Source organism: Nilaparvata lugens, chromosome 1 (genome assembly GCF_014356525.2).
Source record: "Nilaparvata lugens isolate BPH chromosome 1, ASM1435652v1, whole genome shotgun sequence".
Taxonomy (NCBI): Eukaryota; Metazoa; Arthropoda; class Insecta; order Hemiptera; family Delphacidae; genus Nilaparvata; species Nilaparvata lugens.
The window spans coordinates 4791760-4806166 of NC_052504.1; the positions used below are offsets into that span (position 1 = coordinate 4791760).

At 34.1% G+C, this 14407-nt stretch overlaps 2 protein-coding genes across 2 annotated transcripts in view; both read left to right on the forward strand.

Moving 5' to 3' along the window:
- Positions 1-2672, forward strand: part of LOC111050204 (vesicular integral-membrane protein VIP36) — a 29856-nt gene extending 27184 nt beyond the window's left edge. The window contains exon 7 of the mRNA XM_022336483.2: positions 261-2672. Coding sequence (XP_022192175.2) covers positions 261-409 — 149 coding nt within the window. The 3' untranslated portion in view covers positions 410-2672. The remainder of the gene's footprint in view (positions 1-260) is intronic.
- A 1322-nt stretch (positions 2673-3994) lies between these two features.
- LOC111050200 (ras-related protein Rab-28) lies at positions 3995-13928 on the forward strand. The gene is made up of 5 exons (XM_039428488.1): positions 3995-4231; positions 4963-5148; positions 7992-8115; positions 9430-9533; positions 12839-13928. The coding sequence occupies exons 1-5, from the start codon at positions 4157-4159 to the stop codon at positions 13004-13006; spliced, it is 657 nt and encodes a 218-aa protein (XP_039284422.1). The 5' UTR covers positions 3995-4156; the 3' UTR covers positions 13007-13928.
- The last annotated feature ends 479 nt before the right edge of the window (positions 13929-14407 follow it).

The following is a 14407-nucleotide window of genomic DNA, read 5'->3' on the forward strand; positions in this document are numbered from 1 at the left end:
GACAGTATTTGATCAACTTTGGTTTCGCTATCCTTGTCAATCATATTTGACAAAGCCGGTGGTACTATCCTTTTCTAGGTCCACAACGATGCTAATTAAGTTTTTGACAGTGTAGAAATATAATTAATGCAGAGAATCGGCATCGCTATTCTCCTATCTTTATCCACTGTCATTATAACGTGGACCTCACTATAGACTGATATATTGAGTACTATTAGATTACCAAAGTAAAGTTGTAAATTGTGTGTTGACGTTTGCAGAACGAATCGAAGACGATAAACCAGCAATGGGTGGTGTGAAGACCTTCCTACTGATGCTACTTGTTGCTATTGTGCTCATAGTGCTGGGTGTTTTTGGCATCATGATGTACCAGAAACATCAAGAAAACGCAAGGAAACGCTTCTACTAACTGAACGAACGATTTACGCAATGGATTCAAAGTTCATGAGCCAAAAATACTTGTGTAATTCAAGGCTGTGCAAAAGCTAAAAATCAACTTTCTACTTGTGATATTTTTCAAAGTTTTTCTATGTGTATACTATCAAGCTATCAAAATTAAAAAGTTTTCTCAGGAAAACATTTTTTCCGATCATTAATTTTTGAGATATGAGCGCCTAAAGTTTAAATTTTTGGGACAGAACATTTCAAATACGGTAAGAGATAAATCCATGAGATTCAGAGGATAGATTCTTCATGGTATTGTTGATCTAGTAAAACAAAAATTTTCTGAAAATATCAATTTTTGAGTAAGTTATTCAATTTAATAAAAATGACCAAAAATAACTTTTAAATTTGGTCAATTTTGGTAAATTGGATAACATTCTCAAAAATTGATAGTTTCAGAAAATTTTTGTTTTACTAGATCAACAATACCATGAAGAATCTATCCTCTAAATCTCATGGATATATCTCTTACCGTATTTGAAATGTTCTGTCCCAAAATTTTAAACTTTAGGCGCTCATATCTCAAAAATTAATGATCGGAAAAAATGTTTTCCTGAGAAAACTTCTTAATTTTGATAGCTTGATAGTATACACATGGAAAAACTTTGAAAAATATCACCAGTAGAAAGTTTATTTTTAGCCTTTGCACAGCCTTAATTGCGAATCATCGTAGGATTTCTGTTGAATTTCACTAAATTTGATGTAGCAAATGCCATAAGTCGATGCTACTGGATTACTCTATAGCCACATTCACTTTAAACTGTCATTAATTATTATTGGTTAAATGGGAAGCATTGTATGAGGATTACTGGCAATTTAAATTAAATCTCACTAAATTCGTACCACAGTGAAAGGATATCATAGTTCTATTATTTCTCTATGGTATTATGTAGTGTACTTTTTTGTAAACATATTGTTGTCTCAGAATATCATCGTTTTTTTTCTTACTATCACACATAATTTACCCACTGATTTATAGATATTCATCAATTTATTCTTGAATATTTCCCAAAAAATTCTAACGAGTTATCATTTCATAATGGATTAAATATTTCCCCCAAAATTATCAAAAATCTAACCAGTGATAGTTTCAAAATGGATTGAGCTATCATTAGTTAAATACTTAGTTCCTATGAGTTTGAAATCTTGATTCATTTTTTCCGTTTTGAATTGGAATAACTTTTACCCATCACTCGGCAGCTTTTCATTGATTGCCTGAAATCTCTGACCACAGTAGACCCATCGACGATCTTCCAATATCTTTTTAGAATATTAAGTATTGCCAAAGGAATCAATACAAAAGTGTAAATTACTTGTACATATAAATTTATCAAAGTCACTTGTTTATATCACTTTTAGATGCAAATGATGTTGTCTTTTACCCATTATAATATTTTTATATAAGAAATCCCATGTGATTATAATGCCTTCGTCTGTAAGCGACCTTAATATACATTTATATAATATTTACGTAAATGATAAAATTACCTTGAAGACAAAATTTAAGTTTTTCAGTTAACTTTAGGCTATATCAAATTTACCTTTATGTCTGAAATACAAAAACATGTTTCAAGTTTAACATTCAAGCTTCAAATTTGATTGAATTTTCTTCATGATTTTTCTAATACAATCGAGAATGATTCTCAAGTTTATTGGGACGTTTGTTTTGTTCAAGGATTCTCTAGTATATTATTTTATTGGGAAGTTAGTTTTGTTTGCCATATTGACTTATGTATGAAAAGGCAATTCAGAGTAACTAGAATACCTCCTATCATTAATAATTTATTGTATTTTAATTGGATGATACTAGAACTATCTTTTCCAAATTTGTTCAAATTGTTTGTCTATTAGGTTCTGAAACTGAATAATTTCCGTACGATACCTCTGTCCTCCCCTACTACTATAAGAAAGTGAGTTTCAATTGGTTGTTAAGAATAACTAGTCTCAAATGAATATTTGTCAAAATCGATGGATTTTACTGTCTGTACAATGTTAATGAATTGTACGCTATTTTATACTATAATTTATTGGAATGGAAGGTCTCAGTAGTTGTATTTTAATTGCATGGTTGAAATGTAAAAATGTTACATTAAGGATGATCGTAAACATTGATATTTTGATTTGTATGGTTGACTTTTTCTGGATAACTTACATAATATTGATGTCAAATATAATGTTTCAGTATTTATGGAATGTAACTTATTTGTAATAAAAATGTTTAAACTCAATGCTGTTGTGCATGATATATTAACATCCTGGATGTTTTTACATTGATGTAACTTCTTCCCATATTGATTTGGCTTCTTCGATTCACACTGAATTGTGACACAGCCCACTCTTGTCTTAAATAAATAATTAACCATTTTAAACTTTAATTTATGCTGTATACAGTGTAGCCTACACCTGCCGTAGGGTAGTATTACATTACTGCTTGCATTTCATTTATTTAACCACCAATCTGGGTAACAAGTGGGTCGCCAGAGATAAACCAACAATCAGAGAAGCCTTCTTTTCAAAAACCTTCTCTGATTGGCTCTCGTGACATTAAATCATGATTGAGTTGGTTGAACCTCAAACATGAACATCCCTATTCAAGGTCCAACTTGACTTTGACTAGGCGGCTGACATTGGAAAGTTGGATGAGTCGGGATTTCAGTTTACCCGACTTGTCTAAGGTTGGCCATACACGTTGCGGTACACCGGAGAGGAATACCTGCGCATGCGATATACCTGTACAGCCAAGAGCTCACACAAGTTACGGTAAACCGATTGATGAAGGATGTGATGTTGATGGGCGAGCGAATAAGATGACATGATTGCTAAAGCCTGTGCAGGTATACCGTCCCGGCCCACACACACTACTTCTGCAGGTTTGCCTGAAGTGGCTCGCACACTCCTTCCGGTATACATGTACAGGTCAACTGCGCAGGTAATACCACAACGTGTATGGCCGGCCTAACTCGTCCGGCAACATTCGACCAACAACCCCATTCACGGTCCAATTCTAACGTCGAATCAAACATTGAATGAATATTGGATTAGAAATCGGATAGTGAATGGCCAGCCTTCGTCCCTCAAAACTTCGAGAGAAAGGAGCCTGAGGATTTATTGTGTCGAGTTGAGGAAAAATAAAATATTAAACGAAGAACTATAACCATAGAGAAACAATAGCATAAGTAGATATCCCATGGCATAGGGCGTTTATGTTGCAACTTTTACTGTTATCTCAAGCCGATAGCCCACGTAGTTCTTTCCCGTGAAGCTTTTTGACACTGGTAGTCTCTCATATTGTGCCGTTCATACACTCTTACCCGGTGAAAACAGTAAAAATCAACAAAAAATCGACAGTAATCGGCTTGGGATAACAGTAAAAGTTGCGACATAAACGCCCTATACCATGGGATATCTACTTACACTATTGTTTCTCTATGCTATAACTAAGCAATAAAATTTAATTTGAATTGTATCGACTATCGATACTTCATTAATGTCAATCGATCTTCGATAGTTACAAATCGATCAAAAGTCGATATAATATTCATCGATGCTGAAGAGTCGATTTACATTGAACATCAAAATCAAAACTTAACCTAATTTTCTTTCTCAAAATAACTATCACAGGTGAACATTTGGAAAAAAATTATGGAATTTACTTGAAATAATAATCTGATTGTTTTACTTCATAGTGTACTGATTATTCTACGTATATATCATGTCTGATAATTTTAATGATTGCATAGAAAAGGTTATAAAAATTGCAATTTTAGGAGAACCATCGGTTGGAAAGGTCAGTTTTGTTCAAGTCAAATTCTATAAATTTCTTTGGATAATGTGTTATCAATCCAAATAAAAAGATAAAAATTAAAATAAGTACCTCACTGTATTTTGTTACTCAAAACTCAAAATACAGTTGACTTTGATGATTGATTTATTCAAAATACTAGAGTAGGTTCAATTATCTAGACCTAAAGATTTTATTTAAGAGTTGTGACACACATAAACTTGGTTCATGGGTGTAACGATAGATGGTCTTTTTATAATGTCTTAGTATCATTATTACTCAAGTTCAAAACTTGAGTGAAATAGATTTTTTAGACTAACCTAGCCTATAGCTATAGCCTAGCTATACCACTCTGAAAAGTATACTCCTGGAAAAGCCACTCTACTCACTACAGGAGTTTTACAGTGAACCTCTTTTTGGGAGTCAAGCACCTCCACAGCGTGAATGACCATGTAGGTTATTTTTATTGAGAATTCCGACACTGCCTATCTGGAAACCCCAGTCATTGGCAACGACCTCAAGTATCAAGTATCAAGTATCAAGTATAGCCTATCTAGTGATTAATTTAGTGATGAAGACACTTCACTTAGGCTACTCATGTCTTCAATTAGTACCTACTCAGAAACTAAGGTCATTTAATGTTTCATTAAAAAATTTGACAATGTTATCCTACTTGCTATAACCTCAAATCTAAGTGACAAGCGTGATTTTAAATAGATATTTCTAATTTTTTACAGACAGCTCTGGCTACAAGATACTGCCATGAAGACTTTAGCAGACAATACTACCCTACTGCCGGTGCTGACTTTTTCCTGAAACGAACAGTAGTTCAAGGAAACCGTCCACTACGACTTGTTATCTGGGATCTCAGCGGTCATTCTCTTGGAAGTGACATGTTTGACAAATACATGTATGGTGCTCAAGTGAGTATGATATGTCTACCATACTTCCTATCATAAAGAAGTAAACTATAAATACAGAGTCTATAGTCTTTGATCTAATCAGTTGACAACTTATTTATTTATTACAACATTTATTTAATTACTTGTCAACATTGAGAACGCTGCAAACGGGGACAATAATAGCTTCCACTAAATCAAGCGTCCACTAGCTGCCGCGGGAACACGGAATTGGAATTCAGTTTTCTCCATCCATGACCAGCACTTGCTGGATAGATCGCGTCATTAGGTCAAACTTATTTACTTATAGAAACACACGATCGAGATGGGTGGCAATTAAAGTGAACTTGAAAAACTCCGAATTGCCTCCTCATTCAGGGAGTAAAGCGGCAGGTTCACAAGCTTTGCCCAAAGCACCCTCTCAAATATCTTCACTTCCTGCACACAGAGACTCATTGGAATGTCATGTAGGCCTACATCTGAGCGTTCCCGCTACCTAGTGGAAGCTACTATTGTTCCTCTGAATTTATTATTAGTAGGGCTATAGGCCTACTCCCAGATTAATTTTCTCTCTCTGAGATTAAGTTTTATTTTTTGTGTCATGTGTACTGTATTGTATTGTTTTTCTAATTCTCTCTTTACTTACAAAAGGAATTGCATATATGCTACAAATGAATTACATTATGTTACTAAATGGATTACATAAATGTACAGTGAATTATAGATTAATAATTACATGAATCATCTCTTTTTCTTTTGAGTTTTTGAATCATTATGAATTTATTCTAGTTTTTCTGCTCTCCTAGTATTTCACTCTTAGTACTTCTTCTTTTCGGATTGAAATTTTTTTTTTTTTCTGGTTTCTCATACATTCCATATGTTTCTTTTTTCTTTATTATATTTTTTTCTATTTTCGACTGAATCTCAAGCCACTAATTATAGCCGACTGATTACTCGTTGCCATCGCTCAAACTACTTAGTTTTGCTGGTAACGCCATTTTTAAATGGAAAATATTTTAATTTTAAGTTTTTGCAATGTATTGTATATATGCAAATTTTTATATTTTTCACATTTGTAAAGTTTGTTTAATGATTTTGGCAATAAATATTTCTTTATTTCTTTCTTTCTTTCCTTTGTGCAGACTGCTTTAAAGAGACTGGCGAAAGACTTGTACATTTTGTTTTAGTGCATATCGAGCCAGAAAAATCAAGGGTTTGATCACATTAGATGCATACATGTGCTAGTGCACGCATGATCATGCATGACCAAGCGCTCAGATGAGAAACAATATCTGGAAAGAGCAATAGAAACACTCAGAACTTGCTGGTTGCGTTCAGTGTCAGCAGCTACTTACAAGTCACAACGTGTTTCAATGGCTCTTTCGAGATTTTGTTTCTCGGCTCATGCATGATCAGACTTGCACTTGCACATACACGCATCCAATGTGATCATACCCTTAGTACATTGCCTTATTAATACTGTATTGTTGTCTTGGTTGCAAAAATCATCCTCATAAGCCCTCGGCACACAGGGACAATAGTAGCGTCTACTAATAGCTGCCAATAGTGTCATCACACAGGGACATTGGTAGCGTCCGAACCCCTTCTCACAGGGACGATACACGGGATTCTATAGTGAGGTCCACGTTATAATGGCAGTGTTTGATTAGCAATGGTATTACTATCCTTGTCTATCATTCAACAAAGCGGATAGCGCTATCTCTTTCTCGCTTTGCTCTGTTGCCAGATCGTCTTTTAACAGTGTAGAATTAATAATTAATTTACAAAATATTTAATCTTAATTTTGTGAAAATGCATTATGAAATTATTGAAAAATATAACTTGTTGTTTAATAAAATATAATTATATTAAACAAAAATCAACCGTTAATATTACATCAATAAACCTCTATAGTGAGGTTCACGTTATAATGACAGTATTTGATCAACTTTGGTTTTGCTATCCTTGTCTATCATTCGACAAAGCCGGTGGTACTATCCTTTTATAGGTCCACAACGATGCCAATTATGATTTTTACAGTGTAGAAATATAATTAATTAATGCAGAGAATCGGCATCGCTATTCTTCTATCTTTATCCACTGCCATTATAACGTGGACCTCACTATATCAGCTACCGTCTATAGAAGGCATTGACAAGACAGAGGATCGGCAACGTTTTTCTTCTATCTTTATCCTCTGCCATTATAACGTGGACCTCATATAGGAGATTCTATTGTGCCTGTGTACAGCAGGAATAGCATAGATCAACTAAAATTGTTCAAATCTAGTTGGTAATGCATTGGCCATCATTCATTTATTAGGTTAAAACATCACAATATTTTGGAAAAATACAGGCACTAGCCCAAAACTTATTCTCTTCTTGGATTTAGTTTATTATCAAAAAATAATCAGCATACTCATGGCTTACTCTATCTATAGTAGGCTGTGGCATACTACATTCAGCTGTTGTTGGTTTAAATCAACTAATTCTTCCCAATATATCAATTTAATGTAGTGATTAATAATAAAACTGATGATCTGAAGGTTGATGACAATTTGATGTCAACTCATCTTGCATTGATATAATTGTTTATTTTAAATTTCGACGCTGTAAAAGTATAGGCTACTCAAAATATGTGTAGAATATTATTTCTATGACCAGGTTTCACAAAAGCCTGTTGAATTTTAATCATGATTAAATGCCACTAGAGCCAATCAGAGAAGGCTTCCTTGAAAGGAGCGCTTTATTGATTGGTTTTCAAGACATTTAATCATGGTTAAACTGTAACAGGCTTTTGTGCAATAGGGTCCAAAGTGTCTAGTATTTTTTAAAACTTGAATTAATGAATGAAATGGTATTGTTTAGATTGTTATGCTGTTATTTGATATCACGAACGCCAACAGCTTTACACGATTGGTCGACTGGCTGGAAGCATCCAGACGTGTTTTAAGGGATAAAAAACCAACTCTAGCTCTCATTGCCAATAAGGGTTAGATGGTTTTACATGTTTATTAGAAACACTACTATGCACTGGTGTTGCACGGTCTATTATTTGAATGTCACAGTAGACACTGATCTGGTCTAAGTACAGAATGTTCGAGAATTTTCTAGAAAATTAATTTTTGTTTGTCAGCACTTTTCAACTCTCACTCTATTTTAGGTAATAATGTTTTATTTTAAACAGCACAATATACAAGACTACAAATTCATAACATCCTAATCTTGGCTTTCGCCGCCAGGTCGAGTTGAGATTTTTCATTTAATAAAATTAAAGAAATCTTTATTTAAAAGTGAACATTTAAGAGAAATTCAATATATATTTAAATCAAACATAACAGGGAGATAAAACACTATAAAAGCAAATTAATTTACAGAAAATCTTGATGGGCTATTCCACAATATCAAAACATGCAGAGTCGTTATATTGAACAGAATGATAGTCGGAAAGTGTCTTATTTCATTTGGTTTCAATTGATATTATACATTTATATGCTTACCCTACTTCATTACTTGAAATTCTCTAACAAGATATTTTAGGTAATATCTCCGTACTCAAGTATACTGAGAATCACGATAATAATTTTATACAGATAATATAATATTTATTCATTTCACTTCCAATTAGAACATTCATCGCTATTAATCATCGTGTATGAAGTTTCTTCATCTTTTGTCATTTTGCAGTGTCACAGGTGATAGAACACTCTTTATTATGATAATAGATCAATGTGCTCTGTTATGTATGGCATTTAATTAAAATTATTTGTGATTTGCTACATTGGTTTAACAGAATAAACTGATCAAAAAGATTCATCAAGTAACAAGATGTACCAATTAATTGACTTAATTATTTCAACCATACACTCCATTCAGATTTAATTATAGTTTCAATAGTTTACTTGGAATGGATTAGGATATTTTTATATTTATTAAATTTTTACTCTGTATTTGACAATTTATGTGTAAATTTATGTTTGACAAGATCTTATATTCATGTATATGAATCTATGGATCAAATAAATGAATTATTATTATTACATATTATCAGACCTAACAGAGATAATTAAAATCATTGATTAATTTTCAAGCAGGGTAGCCTTCTAGCCTATTTCTGTGCTTTGTTTTGTCATTAATTGATACTTTCAAATTCATATTATGTGATAGCATAGCCACCTCTAATACAGAGGTATGGTAATAGTTATAATCTTATTCTAGTATCAATATAATCATTTCGGATGTAAGTTTTTCTGTTTTTCATTAAACTTTGAAAGATAATTTAACTGTATTTCATGTTGTATTATAGGAGACATGGAACATCAAAGAACAGTTCCCTATGAAAAGCAAGTGAGATTTGCTAATGATAACGGTATCTCTTCGCATTCAATTTCAGCAAGAACTGGTGAAAATGTAAGTTTCAATGTTCCAATAGCTCACTTTCTTGGTAAGGGCATTTACTCATATTTACATACAAATTAAAAATCAAAGTACTCATTTGAAAATGACAATAAAAGTCGATACATGTTGTGAGAAATAAAATAAAGTTGAAAGCAGGGTACCGGTACTCTGATTTTACTTTCCTTGCTCTATTACCGTAGGTAAGAAAAGTATTGCTTTCCGAAAAAAATTAAGGTACCCCAATTTCTAAATTTCTATACGTTTCAAGGTCCCCTGAGTCCGAAAAAGTGGTTTTTGGGTATTGGTCTGTATGTGTGTGTGTATGAGTGAATGTGCGTCTGTGTACACGATATCTCATCTCCCAATTAACGGAATGACTTGAAATTTGGAACTTAAGGTCCTTACACAATAAGGATCCGACACGAACAATTTCGATCAAATGAAATTCAATATGGCGGCTAAAATGGTGAAAATGTTGTCAAAAACCGGGTTTTTCGCGATTTTCTCGAAAATGGCTCCAACGATTTTGATTAAATTTATACCTAAAATAGTCATTATAAGCGTTAACAACTGCCACAAGTCCCATATCTGTAAAAAATTCCAGGAGCTCCGCCCCATCTATGCAAAGTTTGATTTTACATTTCCAATTATCAGGTATCAGATATAATTTGAACGAAAAATTCCGAGTGGAAAAGATTGAGCATGAAAATCTCTACAATTAATGTCCAGTAACATTTTCACCTAAAATTAAAAATAAGCTAGAAATTTGAGAAAATGTGATCATTCAATTGCAAACTGTTGGCAACTGTTGATTCTATTAAATCATTCACTATGAAGAGATAGCAGATCTCGTGTGTATCCAGCGTTATTGTCCTGTCACCAGCTGGCTCAGATCTTTGAATTGTAGACTTGAGATGCGCGTGAACACTAGCGTCAGGTGATCAATTTTCATAACGGCAAGGAAAGTTGTGTGAGTGCGTGCGCCACACCAGATTTTTTAATTGTTATATTTATTTCAATAGCTCTTTAATTTTCAACTAGTGTCGTAGAAAGCCCCCCCCCCCCCGGGACTAGAGAACTCGCTCAAGATTTCGCTGATATTCTGCCTGAAGTTCTATTGAAAGCAATGAAATGTCAAGAGAAATACGCATGATGAATTAGTTCAAGCTGCACTTGGTGTGATTAAGCTGCAAATTTATGTCTAAGGGTGTGTGCATACAGTGAGCGGTTGACCGTTCCGAGTTCCAGAGTTCCAGCGGTCTTTGAAGGATACAGATATATATATATCCAAGTTCTGTGTACAGTAGAACTCCAATTATCCGAATTAATGGGGACCGGGACTCATTCGGATAATCAAATATTCCGAAAATCGGAGTTTTTTTTTAATTGCCATTGGAGAGAAAAAAAGCTACGTTTTGATATTGCACTATTTTTTATTGAATGAAATGAAAGAAACTTGATATTTTCACATGTTTTAAATATAAATAAAATGTACTTATGTACAAGTTTAGAAATAAAAATCATTGTTTCTTAAACATCTCCGTCAATGTAAGCTGTTTTGCGGTCTTCATCCGTTTTCGGGCAGCCAGGTCACGCATTCGCTTGACGGTGAGCAGTTGCAAGTGGTCACACTCGGGCTGACGCTCCATCCACTTCAAAGCAGACTCAAGGCCGGCAAATACTTCACTAGCTGATGGTCCAGCGTCTACTTCAACATCAGCAGAAAGTTCTTCTTCCACTTCCACTTCAACATCTTCTCTCACACTTTCAACAATTTCATCGTCATTGAGAATTTGAAAACCAGAGTCAGACGTGTCACAAGCCATCCACTCTCCTACATCTTCAGCACTTACTTCTGTACAACCAGGATTTTTTTCAATCATTCTCATTTCCTCTAGTGGCAACGCATCTTCATTATCTTTATCCTCTCCATTTTCTAGTGAGCGAACGCGCAAACACTGGCTTCGCGGGGGGAAGAATAATAGCCCACTTAGATTTTTCTGGACAATTTTTTTTCTGAAAATGATTCGGATAATCGGCGATTCGGATAGTCGGAGTTCGGATAATTGAAGTTCTACTGTACTGCTCATTTAATTTGTGATTTTTCTTCTTATTTTAGTGATAATAATGTAAAATAATATATCTTCTATGTTTGGTTTTGAAGCATCTAAATTTAAAAAATCTACTTTGTGAAAATAATTAAGGACTGAAAATTTTGTGAAGTGAACAACTACAAGACTTGACCTATTCCGGACTATGTGTAACCTTATATAAATTTGGGAGAGGAATAGCACATGGTTACCCTATTTTTTCTTTCCCTATCATTTTGATGATGTGCTGATTGTATCAATCAATAAAGAATAAAGAATTTATATGAAACTCTTCTGAATTCAATGAATGAGAATAATTCTAAGTATATTTTTAATCGAGAATGAAATAGATCATTGGAAAGCAAACTAAAATAAGCTAGCTGAATAATAGAACTCAGGATGAATACTCAAATACGATTGGATGAGTATGGATGAATTATTGTCAGCTAGTTATTTGTCATTAGTAGGAGAGAATGTTCTGAACTGGAGAAATTCAATAATCTATATGATTATAACCATCAATCTGAGTATATCAAACATAAGTTTAATCATTTATGTATTAATCAAATATAGTAATCTCATAAGCAGTCTATGGCCCGGTTGCACAAAAACCGGTTTAATTTTAACCGTGATTAATATCACAAGAACCAATCAGAGAAGGCCTTTTTGATAAGACGGCTTCTCTGATTGGTTCTCGTGGAATTAATCACGAATAAAACTTGACCGGCTTTTGTGCAACCGGCACTAAGTCTAGTTATAAACACATTCGATTTTCGGACGTACGATTTTTTGCCATCCTCATAAATTTTATTAGATTAAACATACTTAGCAAACAGATTATGTGTTCATGAGTTTTCCAAGTTCCGTTTGATGTGGTAGATTTCATAAGGATGGTAAATAATTGAACGTCCAAAAATCGATGTGTGTGTGTGTGTGTGTGTAACTGGCTCAACTCTTTAGTAATTATGCTGATGAGACCCTCAACTATTGGGGCGAGACTATGTTAGGCGTTTTCAGACGAGTCGGCAATTTCAGACGAGCTGATTATCAGCTGATTCCCGAACCTCAACCCAATCAGCCAATCGGAGAACTGCCTGCCATGTCGATTCGTCTGAAAACGCCTGAAAAAAACACCCAATATGATATCGCCCTTAGCTATAAGTTCAATCTAAAAAGTTTTATATTGTCACTCTCCTGAGATTCTAATAAGTAATGTTGTGCTTGCAGGTCTCTCTGTGCTTCCAAAGAATTTGTGCCGAATTTCTTGGACTAAGATTGACAAAAGCTGAACAGGAAGAGCAACTAAACATCGTGAAGGCAGAAATCGTCACTCAAAACGGACCTCAGGTGGCTAGCGTACAAGCGGCTCCATCGGCTATATGCTCTCTGCAGTAAACAAGTCAGCAAATCCAATGAACAACCCATTTTTTTGCAAATTCAAATTCACACAGTTATACCATAGAGAAACAATAGCATAAGTAGATATCCCATGGTATAGGGAATTTATGTCGAACTTTTACTCTTATCTCAAGCCGATTACTGTCCATTATTGTCAATTTCTACTGTTTTGTTGGGGTGAGAGTGTATGAACGGCACAATTTGATAGACTACCAGCGTCACACAGCTGCATAGGAAAGAACTACGCGAACTATCGGCTTGGGATAACAGTAAAAGTTGCGACATAAACGCCCTATACCATGGGATATCTACTTATGCTATCGTTTCTCTATGGTTATACTATGATTCAAACAGATTTAGGATTTTAATAATTTGGTTGAATGGGACGATATGTTGGGGTATTTCTCTATAATTGAAAGAATAAGACGTTGATATAGTCAAGACCACTATATTCAAATTGAAATGATTGTGGTATTGACAACATCAACTCTTTCAATTCTTTCGTTTTAGGATTGGCCGGCCACCTGGTGGAAGAAGGCTTCTCGATCAATAAGAACCAGGCATTTGTCATAGCAACCTTCGCATGTTGCCATTTTATGGCAACTTATTACAGTCGGATTGTGTTGTAGTGTGAGCGCAACTGCACAATGTGGCAACAACGCTACACTTTTTCTCTCACCCACCGCTCTAGGCCGATCGTGAAGTATTTCAAATCAAACTACAAGTTGACTTCAAACCTTTCGTTTGACGAAATATAAAAACGGTTGACAAGCATCGTGCTTTTAACCTCATTGTCGAATGTGAATGGTTTTGAAAACATAGAATAAACTTGTATTGAATCATATTGTTTTCATTCATGATCCATTCATTGTCTATTGTACTTCATTCGTTTTTCAATTAAAAAGGAAAATTTAAGATTTCTGGTTTGAATTCTATTGTTTTTGATCATGATCCATTCGTAATAGGCCTATATTATACGTTCAGACATTCGTAATAGGTCTATATTATATGTTCAGACATTCGTAATAGGCCTATATTATACGTTCAGACGTTCGTAATAGGCCTATATTATACGTTCAGACATTCGTAATAGGCCTATATTATACGTTCAGACATTCGTAATAGGTCTATATTATATGTTCAGACGTTCGTAATAGGCCTATATTATACGTTCAGACATTCGTAATAGGCCTATATTATACGTTCAGACATTCGTAATAGGCCTATATTATACGTTCAGACATTCGTAATATGCCTATATTATACGTTCAGAAGCATGTGAGCTCTCAGTTGTACGATTTGAATAGTACTTCGATTAAGTAATTCTATGAAATAAAAATTCTTTAAAAATATTATTTCCACATGATAAAGATAACTTGTACAAGTGTTCAGTAAACA

Bases quoted from the DNA above. Each gene is read 5' to 3' on its own strand.
- LOC111050200 (XM_039428488.1), top strand. From the start codon at position 4,157: ATGTCTGATAATTTTAATGATTGCATAGAAAAGGTTATAAAAATTGCA. The intron at 5,149-7,991 runs GTGAGTATGATA...GGTATTGTTTAG, and splicing joins AATACATGTATGGTGCTCAA to ATTGTTATGCTGTTATTTGA. The intron at 9,534-12,838 runs GTAAGTTTCAAT...TTGTGCTTGCAG, and splicing joins CAGCAAGAACTGGTGAAAAT to GTCTCTCTGTGCTTCCAAAG.